Below are 12406 nucleotides of genomic sequence, written 5' to 3'. Positions count from 1 at the left end.
TCACTGCATATGTGGGGTGGCCTGCGAAAGCCTGGAGAGTAGGGGAGGCCTAAAGCTTCAGAGATGTTTAGTTTGAGAATAACATAAAAACGAAGAAATCCGTGCCCTTTGCAACTAGGGTCCCTCTTTCTCTCAGCACCATATTTTCTGCAGAATGGGAGATGGAAAACCTAGGCCCCTGATGAAGGACTAAGATAGCATAAAGAAAATTAGAAGAATACCAAAAGCAAGAGCAAAATGGTTTGAGTGCCTCAAAATACAGCACTAAAAAAAAAAAAAAAAAAAAATACAGCACTAGATTTAAATTTCTCCACACAAAACTCTTGAATTGGAAAATATGTTTATATCACAAGTGGCCTAAAATATGACCCAAAGCCAAAGTGTAGTTATATTATTCTTTCTTTGTGAAATGATGGTTCCCCATGACCCCAGAATTAATAATAGTAATTAAAAGAATAAAATGGATGTCTTTTTCTTCCATTATTATCTTTTAACTGTACCAAGATTAAATTAGCTAATTTCAGCTCTTTGAATAATTTCAGACAAAAAATGTCTAAGTTTACCACAAGCATATCTCCAAATTTTAAAAATAATTACATCAATAACTCCTAACTCCAGAAAGGCTACATTTCAATGAGTATCTTTCTTTCTCTTTATTCAGAAAAATAACTATGCAGTTTGGGAAGACAAAAGTCAAAATTTTGAAAACAAAACTCAGAGTTTAGCACTGGGAATGGAAATCAACACATATGTATGGAGGGTTTACAAGAAAGAATTGCCATGAGCAAGACAAGACTTTTAGTTCTAATTAAAAAAACAATTTCCAGTACATACTTCACATTCACTTGCTCTCCATTTGTTCAAGCCACTGATTCACATTTATTTATTTATTTATTTTATGATAGTCACACACACACAGAGAGAGAGGCAGAGACACAGGCAGAGGGAGAAGCAGGCTCCATGCACCGGAAGCCCGATGTGGGATTCGATCCTGGGTCTCCAGGATCGCGCCCTGGGCCAAAGGCAGGTGCCAAACTGCTGTGCCACCCAGGGATCCCTGATTCACATTTACCACAGAAACATCAACTAGCAGACACTGATGAAAGTCATGTGATGACAGAAATTATGTGGGTCTAGGGATGTTAAACTTCCAATGGCTTTTGTCTAAGTTTTCTAAACAAAAATTACTTATCAAATATGCTATAAATCATTGAGTAAGCTGGGCTTTTGAAATAGAGTTAGGAAATTAAACTTTATCTCATAATGGGTTGTTACTAGCAAGGCAGGAATTTGATTGGTTAGTTAAGTAAGGACAAGCATAATGTTTCAGGTTGAACAAAATCCAGTATTTTTTCTTCATCAAACTCTAATCCCATCTCACAAATGTAAGTTATCATCATTGCCCCATAAGTTTTTCCACATCTCCTTATCCCTTTCCCACCCTCCACGTCCCATCCCAACATGACCTAAGATCCAGGAAGAAAGTACAGCATCTCCAAACTGGAAAGTATATTAGATATTCATATTACTGCAAAAAATCAAAACCAGTGTCCCACTCCTAGAACAGTGCTATACCTGTACCATGTTGCCTTTCACAGCACACATAAAATTTAACCCATGAGGGGCACCTGGGTGGCTCAGTAGTTGAGTGTCTGCCATTGGCTCAGGTCGTGATCCCAGGGTCCTGGCATGGAATCCTGCACTGGGCTCCCTGTGGGAAGCCTGCTTCTCCTTCTACCTGTATCTCTGTCTCTCTCTGTGTGTCTCTCACAAACAAATAAATATAATCTTAAAAAAATTGACCCATAAGAGATATATACTTACTTTAGGCTGTCCTTGATTTATTGTTAGTGTGAGATTCACTAATGTCTACTGCCAAGGTGGAAAGATTTGTGAATAAAGAACACATTTCAACAGCAAAGAGGAAAATTTTCTCTTACTGCCATTGACACGGTTAATGTTATATATAACTATATACTATGGGATGCCAGGTTTGCCTGGTACATCCTAATGTGTCAAATTTGGGGCCACAGAGGAAAAATTACTGCCCCTGCAAAATAGCATTCTAGCAACCTCAAGAAATAAGTCTCAGATTTGGAGTAGACAATTAGGAATAGGGTATGCTAGGGCATCAAATCCCTTTAGGCTCAAAACAGGAAATATAGTTAAGGAGGTAGTCTTCTTGGTGAACCTGAAACTAGATAACCAAAATCTCAGAGTCTGAGAGGGCACAGGCAGTCTTTTTTCAATCCTACATCCTTCTCAATGTTAATGAAATTACTTTTTCCTGAACTGTTGCCCTCAACTTTTTTAAGATTTTTTATGTATTTATTCATGAGACAGAGAGACAAAGAGAGAGATAGAGAGAGAGAGAGAGAGAGAGAGAGAGAGAGAGAGGGAGAAGCAGGCTCCATGCAGGGAGCCCAATGTGGGACTAGATTCATGGTCTCCAGGATCACACCCTGGGCTAAAGGTGGTGCTAAACCGCTGGGCCACCAGGGCTGCCCACCCTCAACCTATTTCATAGTGCTGTCTCTGGAAGGCTGCCTCTCTGCCTTTCCTGGTTACTTCTAGCTCAATATTCTCTTCTTCTGAGAAGTCCTGATGTGGGTAAGACACACCTCCTGGAGCTTCTATCGCACTACTCAGAACACTGTCATGAAAACCGCCCCCTTGTTCTGCAAGCATCTGCCACCAGCCTGTTTCCCTAGTGAATTGTGAGATCCTGAGTGCAGCAGTGGTATCTAATTCAGCTATATCTCCCTAGCACCAAACATTGGGTCTGGCATGTAGCAGACAGTTCATGAATGCACAAACATATAGTAATGATACAACTATTGTTCCTTTACCTTCAAAAGTACAGTCATTTTTAATGCAATCATGGCTTTCATAATTAGTACCATAAGCAAATTAAAAAACTTTAATATTTCTTAAACGAGAACAAAGAAATCAAAATATTAAAATATTTTTAAATTAAGGCAAAGGTTTATTTAATTACACACACTGCAATCAAGCAAAATGTTGATGCATGCATCTCCACAATAACGACAATTTACCCCTATAAGCCCATCCAGTTGCAAAAGCAGCTTAAAAGTTGTGTTGTCTTTAATTTGCTAACAAAAACTAAGTCAGGTTTGCCCACATTGATTTGTTGGGCAAAATTAAACCTATAATAACATGGACTTTCATCTTTGTACTCTGCTTGCTAGTTTCTGGTTATACCTTGCTTGGATGACCTAAACATTTAGAAACTGGAATTTAAAGTCTGGTTATTTATTCTTTGTATGTGATGCTACTGCTCCTTTAGCATTCAGCTTCAGGAAGACAATGTACATTATTAAATTGTTTGACAATGATGAAGGGATCTAGGATGGCATTACATGCACACATTTTTTTTAAAAGATTTATTTTATTTATTTACGATAGTCACAGAGAGAGAGAGAGAGGCAGAGACACAGGCAGAGGGAGAAGCAGGCTCCATGCACCGGGAACCCGATGTGGGACTCGATCCCGGGTCTCCAGGATCGCACCCCGGGCCAAAGGCAGGCGCCAAACTGCTGCGCCACCCAGGGATCCCACATGCACACATTTTTAAATGGGATTTGTTGTTTGAGATTACTCCTGCTTGTCCATTTGGATGAAAAATCTCTGCTTATGAAATGAGCCTGAGAACACTAACAGATTTAATACCTAATATCAGTTTAGGGAAAGCTATAAAAGCTAACTTTAAAGGTCAGGGGAGCATTTTGATGGAACATCGGGGATTTAGCTTTGGTAAATAAATATTTATTGACTATCTGGGATGAACAACACACCACGTTCTGCATAAGATATGAATGAAACTTTTCTTTGTCTTTTAAACATTTCAGTTATTTTCCCTTTAATCATGATACCCCTTGAGTAAGGGAATGAACTCTATCATGCGTCCAACTCTCTAGTTAGAAAATGAGGCTTCTTCAAGTCATTCTAGATTTTAATAGCAAATGCCCATAAAATAAACAATAACCAACACTCATTTTTTAAACATGCATCTCCAAATTTATGCTGAGATTCATAAGAGGCCATGAATAATTTATGCATGATTCAAAAGCAACAGAAGGTCTTGTTCAAAAGTCTTAAGTAGACTTCTGTGTTGTGGCTTATATTAATGGATGGATACCTACCATTACTATAATAAAACTAATTTTGAAGAAATCTGAGCTCAACAAGAATTTAAATACATGCAAAAGCAATTTTCCAGCATATCTGAATTATAAGAGATCCATCTCTGCCTTCTTAGTCTTATAATGATTCTCTAATGATCCTAGGAATCTCTGCAGAAAGCTCATTTTCAGCTAACAGTATCTAATAGAAGTCACTCCCTACTCATCATTATGTTCTTTATTTTCAAGGCTTTCAAGATCAACTGCATGGGAATAGATTGCATATTTAATAGATGCACTCTAGTTTCCAAGACATATCAATTTACAAACATTTTTTTTCCAGGGCCAAGTAGAGTCAAAAAAGAAACATCCTGAAAGGGAGCAGTTGTTCTAACCAGTTGGGGGTGATGATTTATCAAGAGCCGTTAATCTGCTGCCATGTAAAGAGCCTCCAGCACATTTACTTTCTATCTTGGTGAAAAGTAAGAGTAAATTCTAATTATGGCTTAGGGCAGTTTTCTCACCTGATGTTAAAAAGAAGTTTGAGGAAATGTGTGCATTTTAAAAAGCAATCATCCAGTCCGCTGGTAAATAAGATACAATTCTGCACAAATTGTGCCTACTGAATTCTGAGGTTTCATGTAAATAGTCAGATTATTATTATTTAACTAAAATGAAAACAATCTACTCTCATTTATAAGAGGAGGGAAGTAAAACATTCACTTTGTTAATATCCAACTGAGATCTGCATATTGTTAGTTGCATAAAAAGGGGATTAGGGTAGTTATTTTGTATTGATTGTGTTGTTATGATTAACCACAACTGGCTACAAGCACTTCAAGCAAAAATGACCTTCACATATTCATGAAAACCTCAGTTTTGTCATTTATTAGCTGTGTGTCTTTGGACAACTTACTTAACTCTGGTTACCTGAGCCTCAGTTTCCTTCTTTTAAATAGAGTTAATAATAATAATAATAATACCATCTTTTGCAATTCACACACACACACACACACACACACACAATTTGGCACATGTTAGCTAATCATTAGACCTGGTCTTGATGCTCATCTTGCTTCTACGATCAACAGGGTTATGCCTTTAGCCTAACCAAAGAATAAACCCAGGGCCAAAATATGTAGGTCCAAATAGTTAAGTGCTCCAATAAAAGGGGAATTCCTACCTAAGTAAGAATTGCTCACGCCTTTCATTTATGCCTCCATGTCCCTACCTTGATGTCTACTTCCACTTTTGGTATTTATTACCTTGTGCAATGCATTGCCTTCTTCCTAAAGAGGTCCCTAAAAATACAAATGATCCAGGAAAGGATAATTAAGGCCATTACTACCTTGTGAGAATGAGTTTGTGTGTTTTTTTCTCCTAGACAGAATATCCCTCATACTAATCCTTGGTACCTAGGAAAGGATGAAATGACTCTGAAAGAGGGGCAAAAGGGCATAGGATTTACTTTATAATTTTGCTTGAGTAACCTTTGTCAGTTAATCATTTATTAGGTACTAAAAACTTTCTGGAAGGAAAATCAAGAAATTGGTATTAGCATTTGCCTCTAAGGAAGGGAGCTGGGTAAGTCAGGTACAAGGGCAGGGAGACTTACTTTCATCACCTATCTATCCTCTTGAACCTTCTGAATTTAATATATCCAAAATTTTTAATTTTTTTTTTAAACCCAATTCTGGGATGCCTGGGTGGCTCAGTGGTTAAGTGCCTGCCTTTGGCCCAGGGCCTGATCCCGGAGTTCCGGGATCGAGTCCCACATAGGGGAGAAGCATGGAGCCTGCTTCTCTCTCTGCCTATGTCTCTGCCTCTCTCTGTGTGTCTCTCATGAATAAATAAATAAAATCTTTAATAAATAAATAAAACCCAATCCTCACACTCTGTTGTCTTTCTTGAAGTCTTAGATATTTGTTTACAGGATGTTGACACTTATAAGTTGACTTTTTTCCTTCTAAAATTAAGCTGAATTCATTTAAAATATGATTGGTTCTCAAAGCTAGTTTGTCTTTAAAGTATTAAACATTAAAATATTCCTGCTAGTGAAGACACAGAGTTAAGAGACAATTAACATTATTTGCTGACTCTGTACACACAGTTTTCTTCACTAAAACTTACACTTCCTGCAGACAGCACCTGTATTTTATTAATATTGGGAGGTCCCATTGTGGCTTTCACAGAAGGATTACTTTCTTGAGTTTGGTTCTCAGTCCTTTCTTTCAAGGAAGAAAAGTCACCAAATATAACATGATGTTTTGATAAAGAAGGAATTTCGCAGGATTTTTATTAAAAAAAAAAAACAAGCAAAATAACAAAAGACAGAGACAGAGAAAAGCAGAGGAAGAGAAAAACAGTTATAAATCACCTGCACTTGTAATGAAACTTCTGCTTGCAAAACACCAAATATGTCATAAGCAAGGAAACCTAAGACTGATCTAAACTCATGGACACACCTGCTCAACAAAATATATGCTGCACGACTCTTATGTGCAAAATCTTGGGAATAAAATGTTAAAGAATGCAGATGTGATCCTGGTCCTGACAGTTTTCATAATAGTGGGGGGATACAGAAAGGTAAAACAGGCTATTATCATATGGTATGAAATATATCACAGAAGGAAGTGCAGAGAGTTACAGGTGCTCATAAAAGGTGGACCAATCCATGCTTGCTTGTTCAGTATCACAATGATTATGACTAGAGCTTTAGAGTTCTACAAACTGAGTTCAAGTTCTGGTTTCACTGGTTCCATCCTATAACTTTGGCCAAGGTGTTGAATCTCTCTAAGCCTCAGTTCTATCAATTTTAAAAGAATAATGATAGTACTGAACTCAAAGAGTTGATGTGGCCATTCAATGGAATCTAGGTCATAAATCTGATACTATGTTTTGCAAGTGGCAAGCAACCAATTGAGATTAGCTAATAACATTAATGATAATAGTAAACTGAGACGTGATGCACGAATAGGAACAGCTAGGTAAAATGGAGAAGAGGAAAAGAGGAAGAATGTCCCAGACAAAGGAGAAATGTCTGCCTACAAAAGAAGAGCATGGTGAGCTTTAGTGAGAGAACTTGGCTTGAGCCAAAGGGTTGGGAGGCACTCCGGTAGGGTCAGAGATGCAAATGAAGCTAGAAAGGCAAGCAGAGTCCAGCTCAATGGGTGTATCAAGCTTAATGGAGGTTCTTCAAGAAGTTTCATCAGTGCAGGACAGGATCAGATTTGAGTTTTAGAGGGATGCCTGGGTGGCTCAGCAACTGAGCGCTTGCCTTCCACCCAGGGTGTGATCCTGGAGTCCCAGGATCAAGTTCTACATCGGGCTCCCTGCATGGATCCTGCTTCTCCCTCTGCCTATGTCTGTGCCTCTCTCACTCACTCTGTGAGTCTCTTGTGAATAAATAAATAAAGTCTTAAAAAAAAAAAAGATTTGAGTTTTAGAAAAACCAGCTTAAAGACTTGGACTCTACAACATGGAGAATGGAATGGAGCATAAGGAGACAGAAGGCTGGGGCAGCCTGGGTGGCTCAGCAGTTTAGTGCCACCTTCGGCCTGGGGTTGTGATCCTGGAGACCCAGATCAAGTCCCACATCTGGCTCCCTGCATGGAGCCTGCTTCTCCCCCTGCCTGTGTCTCTGCCTCTCTCTATTTCGCTCTGTGTCTCTGATGAATAAATAAATAAAATCTTAAAAAAATAATAAAAAAAAACAAAGGAGACAGAAGGCAAAGAAATAGTATAAATAATCTTAATATAATGCCTTGATTATTGTGGAATTTCAGTTAGTGAGGCAGGTGTCACATGAAAAATATATACAACAGTCCAAAGAGGTCCTTGAAGTAATTATTATCAGCTCGTTAATATTAGTTAGCATTTCATTAATTCATTTATTCACTCAACAACTAAGCCAGTGAACTGCAGATGTGACAGATTTCAAAGAGTGTTGGTTAACCTACATAGCCCTGCTTTTCCAGACTACCCCATCCGACACAACTGCCCATATTTCTCTCTCTGGCTGAAAGGTCTGTTCCTCTGCTGATTCAGATCATGTGCCACGGCAAAGGCGTTTTGGGGAGATAACATGAGCCTGTAGAAAGCGCAAGCTGGGAAGAAGTGCTACGTAGCAGATTAGGACAGATCGCGAGGATCCTAAGGGGTGAAGATGACGCCCCTTCACTGTGGGAAGGGGAAATATCACTGTAACTACATCAGTACATAGTAGACTTCCTACTGCTCAAAAAGAAATAAATCTTCCATGACCTACTGTTAGGTAAACACTAATGACCATCATTCATGAAATGTCCTATCCTATAAATTTCAGATGGATTAATAAATTTATTACAATAACTTTAGGAAATAGGTATTATGTCCACTTTTCAGGTGAGAAAAATGAGGCAAGAGACACTCCCCAAGGTCACAGAATTGGATGCAGTCTGGTGTTCCTATCCACTATATCAAGTGGCCTCTGGCCTCCGGGCAGAAGGCCACCGGATTAATATAAGAGTGAAGCCAATTTAAAACGTATGCCTCAAAATCTGACAGGGGAGAAATATCAGTGCTTACTTTAGTATCAGGAAGGCCAAAATTTGGAAGGTTTTATTATAGGAATAAAATGAAATGGATGATTAAACATGCGACAGTCTCTTGACAGGACGCTGGACTACCCTCATCAAATGAGCACCATTTCGAAAGGCACGACACAGTTGTGCCATATGGCCTACGACACACTAGGAAGTACTCAAATAGGGTTGGTTATATGCTGATCAGTTTAAAACAGGGGGGCCATCTCACCAACCCAAAGGTGTGGCAAAGGAAAGAAAAGGTAAAGAGAATGGGACCTTCTTGTCTTCTTGTTTTCTGCTAAGGCAGGGCGAACAAAAGCTGAACTGTCTCAGGGAGAAACAAATGCAATATGCTCTTCTCTCAGCTCATGTATGGTTTGATCAACTAAGTAGTGATGTTTGTGCGGAATAAACAAATATTAACTATAAGCTCTATGAGGCGTTTCCAGTGTGCATGGAACAGAGGCAAAATAAGGGGGTGGGGGTAATCCCTAACCGTCCAAATTTGAAAGAAACCACCAGCTTCTTGCCATGCCACTTGATGCCAATAGAAACTGTGAGTCTTGAGCCTGGGCTTTTAGCCTGGCAATAGGGGGAACCCCAAGCCAGATGGCATTTTAAATCCATTCTCCTCTCTCGTCTCTCGCCACTAACCTGCCCTGGGTTTAAAGCCATCACAGCCATTTTCACAACCTGCAAAAGTAGTCAGTTTGCCTCGAGACCCCAACAAGCTCTAATCGCTATAAGCTTACAAACACAGAAGAGTAAAAATCATGGAATTTGTGAAACCACCACTTCTGGCTGAACGCACAGCCGCACACACCCAACACCCTACACCCGGTACAACGCTTCACACCCAGCCTGCGGCTCAGGAACAACCGCCCTCCTGGCTCGCGTCCCTCTCGGCCGGACTCACTTGCGGTCCCTAAAAAGTAACTCGGGCGCCCCAGGTCTGTGGGCGCCGACACCCGATGAGCCGGCCGGGCCGGCCCCGGAGCCGTGGGCAGGACCTGAGGGCTTCAGGGTCACCAGCCAGCGCCGACCCCCGGAGTCCTCCCGGGGGCCCCCCCTCCCCGCCCGAGCCGCGACCCTCCCCGCCCCGCTCCCCGGGGGCGCTCCGAGTTGCGCGGTCTTCACAACAGCTTCGTCTCCGCAAATGAAAACGCCTGCGCGGTGGAGTCCCCGCCCCACCCACCTGCCGGAGTCGCACAACCACGCTCCTTCGGGGCGTCTGGGAGGCGCCCAAGCTGCCGGCAGCGGGAGGCGTGAGCAGTGAGCTCCCCGCCCCCGTCTCTCTGTCTCTGTCTCTCTCTCTCTCTGTCTCTCTGTCTCTGTCTCTCTCTGTCTCTGTCTCTCTGTCTCTGTGTCTCTGTCTCTGTCTCTGTCTCTCTGTCTCTGTCTCCCTGTCTCTCTCTGTCCCTATCTCTCTGTCTCTCTGTCTCTCTCTGTCCCTATCTCTCTCTCTGTCTCTCTCTGTCTCTCTCTGTCCCTATCTCTCTGTCTCTATCTGTCTCTCTCTCTCTCTGTCCCTATCTCTCTGTCTCTATCTCTCTCTCTCTCTCTCTCTGTCCCTATCTCTCTGTCTCTCTCTCTCTCTGTCCCTATCTCTCTGTCTCTATCTCTCTCTCTCTGTCTCTCTCTGTCCCTATCTCTCTGTCTCTCTGTCTCTGTGTCTCTCTGTCTCTATCTCTGTCTCTCTCTCTCTCTCTGTCCCTATCTCTCTGTCTCTCTCTCTGTCTCTCTCTCTCTGTCCCTATCTCTCTGTCTCTGTCTCTGTCTCTCACGCAACCTGTCCCCCGAGAGCCAAGTAGCGGCCGAGCCGGGGCGGGCCCCGCGGTCCGGCGGGAGGGCCCGGGGCGTCCCCGGCCGCGCCCTCGCGTCGCCGGGCGTTACCTCCTTCCTCCGGCTGGGCGCCCCGGGCCGGGTGATGAGGGCCGTCTCCTCGCACACCACAGCCACGTCCTCCACGAAGGCGCAGTCGGGCAGGCTCTCGTCGGCCGGCAGCCGCACCACCTGCAGCCCCAGCTTGCTGCCCAGCACGCCCACGTACAGCTGGTGCTGCCGCTCGGCGCGCGCGAAGTCCACCTCGTCGCCCGGGGCGCGCCGGAGCGCGTGCCGGCACAGGGACTCGGGCAGCGCCCGCACCACGGCGTGGGTGGCCCGGCCGAAGGCGGCGGGGTGGCCGAGCGCTGCCATGGCCGGGGGCGGCGGGGCGGCGGGGCGGCGGGGCGGCGGGGCGGCGGCCGGGCCTCCCGCGGGCAGCGCGCGCCGAGCCTGCAGCGCCCGGCGGCTCCCTCGGCAGCGGCTGAATGCGGCGCCGAGGGAGCCCGGCTCGCGCCCGGAGCCCTGCCCGAGCCACTGAGCATGCCCAGAGCCCCGGCGCCGGCCCGCGCGCAGCCCGCGCGCCCACCCCCCGCGCCCGGGGCGCTGCGGCCGCGGCGAGCGCAGCACGCGGAGCGGGGCCCGGGGACGCGCGGGGCGCGGGGCGCGGGGGGGGCGGGGGCGGGGGCGGGGGGCGCGGGCCTGGGGGGCGCCCGACCGACGTTACCTGGGTTCCGCCGCAGGTGCACACCGCGCACGCCGCGCACCGACCCCAGGGCGCGCGTGGACGCCGTGCGGCGGCTGGAGCGGAGCCAGGGCAGGGCTTCCTGGCGGTCAGGGGCCGGGGCGGAGGGGACGGGGTGTTTGTGGGTGAATACCCCGACCTCTGGGTCCGGGGCTGCGCAGCACGCGGCACCACCCCCAGTGCCTAGCGTGAGAGGCTTTCCCCACCCAAGCCTGCAGATGACCCCTCACCCCAGGTGGGACTTGAGATTATGCAAAGGATGTGGTGTGTCTTCCCGTCTGTGAGTCCAAAAGCACACGTGGAGCAAAGAACAGAGATGTAGACACTCCCAGTATGTCAAGGGCAATAAGTTGTCACAAACAACGGGATTCTGGTGTGTCGGTCTCCAGGGCCTGCGGACGTGGGGAGGCAGAGACCAAGCGGAGCTCTCCCCTTGCGCAGTGTCGTGGGCATCACAACTTCTTGTCACCAGCGAAAAGGGGCCTCCAGCCTTCTCCCTGCCATTGCCTTCACTCCTGCACAGACTCGGGCGTTCCCCACGGTGTTTGTTGAACGTTTCTTTTTCTATACACCTCAGGGAGTGCCTTTCCCTTCCTAATGGCACTATTTTTCTCACCGTTCATATCGCAGATCAAATAATCCATGGGTTCTGTTTCTTTGGAGGGGAAGACCCACTTCAAAAACCAAATCAGGGGCACCTGGGTGGCTCAGCGGTTGAGCACCTGTCTTTGGCCCGGGGTGTGTGATCCTGGAGACCCGGGATCGAGTCCCACGTCGGGCTCCCTGCGTGGAGCCTGCTTCTCCCTCTGCCTGTGTCTCTGCCTCTCTCTCTCTGTGTCTCTCATGAATAAATAAATAAAATATTTTTTTAAAAGTCTCATTTAAAAAAAGAAAAGACGCCAAAAGAATCTCAGGTAATACTCTCTTTCCTTCAGATTCTGTAGCACATTTCTAAGTTACAGTTTGATTAGATCATGGACCATTAGATTTGAATGAGACCTTAGAAATCCTCTAACTTCCCACCCAAAGGTCCTGAATTCCAGCTAAAACATCTATGACAGTCATCAGATCTTTACTTGAACATTTTAAACCTCTCTTACTTAAAAAGCATATTCTACATTTCAAGAGCTATA

At 44.7% G+C, this 12406-nt stretch overlaps 1 protein-coding gene across 2 annotated transcripts in view; it reads right to left on the bottom strand.

The window, feature by feature from the left end:
• Window positions 1-10983, bottom strand: part of DDAH1 (dimethylarginine dimethylaminohydrolase 1) — a 134456-nt gene extending 123473 nt beyond the window's left edge. The window contains exon 1 of one of the 2 annotated variants that reach the window (XM_041747718.1): window positions 10601-10983. In XM_041747718.1, the coding sequence (XP_041603652.1) occupies window positions 10601-10903 (303 nt within the window). In that variant the 5' untranslated portion in view covers window positions 10904-10983. Of the gene's footprint in view, window positions 1-9902; window positions 10069-10600 lie in introns of those variants that run through there. The other variant, XM_041747720.1, reaches the window with a different exon arrangement.
• Window positions 10984-12406: the final 1423 nt, after the last annotated feature.

Source organism: Vulpes lagopus, chromosome 3 (genome assembly GCF_018345385.1).
Source record: "Vulpes lagopus strain Blue_001 chromosome 3, ASM1834538v1, whole genome shotgun sequence".
In the NCBI taxonomy this organism is placed as follows: Eukaryota; Metazoa; Chordata; class Mammalia; order Carnivora; family Canidae; genus Vulpes; species Vulpes lagopus.
Note: the sequence above shows the minus strand (reverse complement) of the source record. Positions and strands in the feature narration are given on the sequence as shown.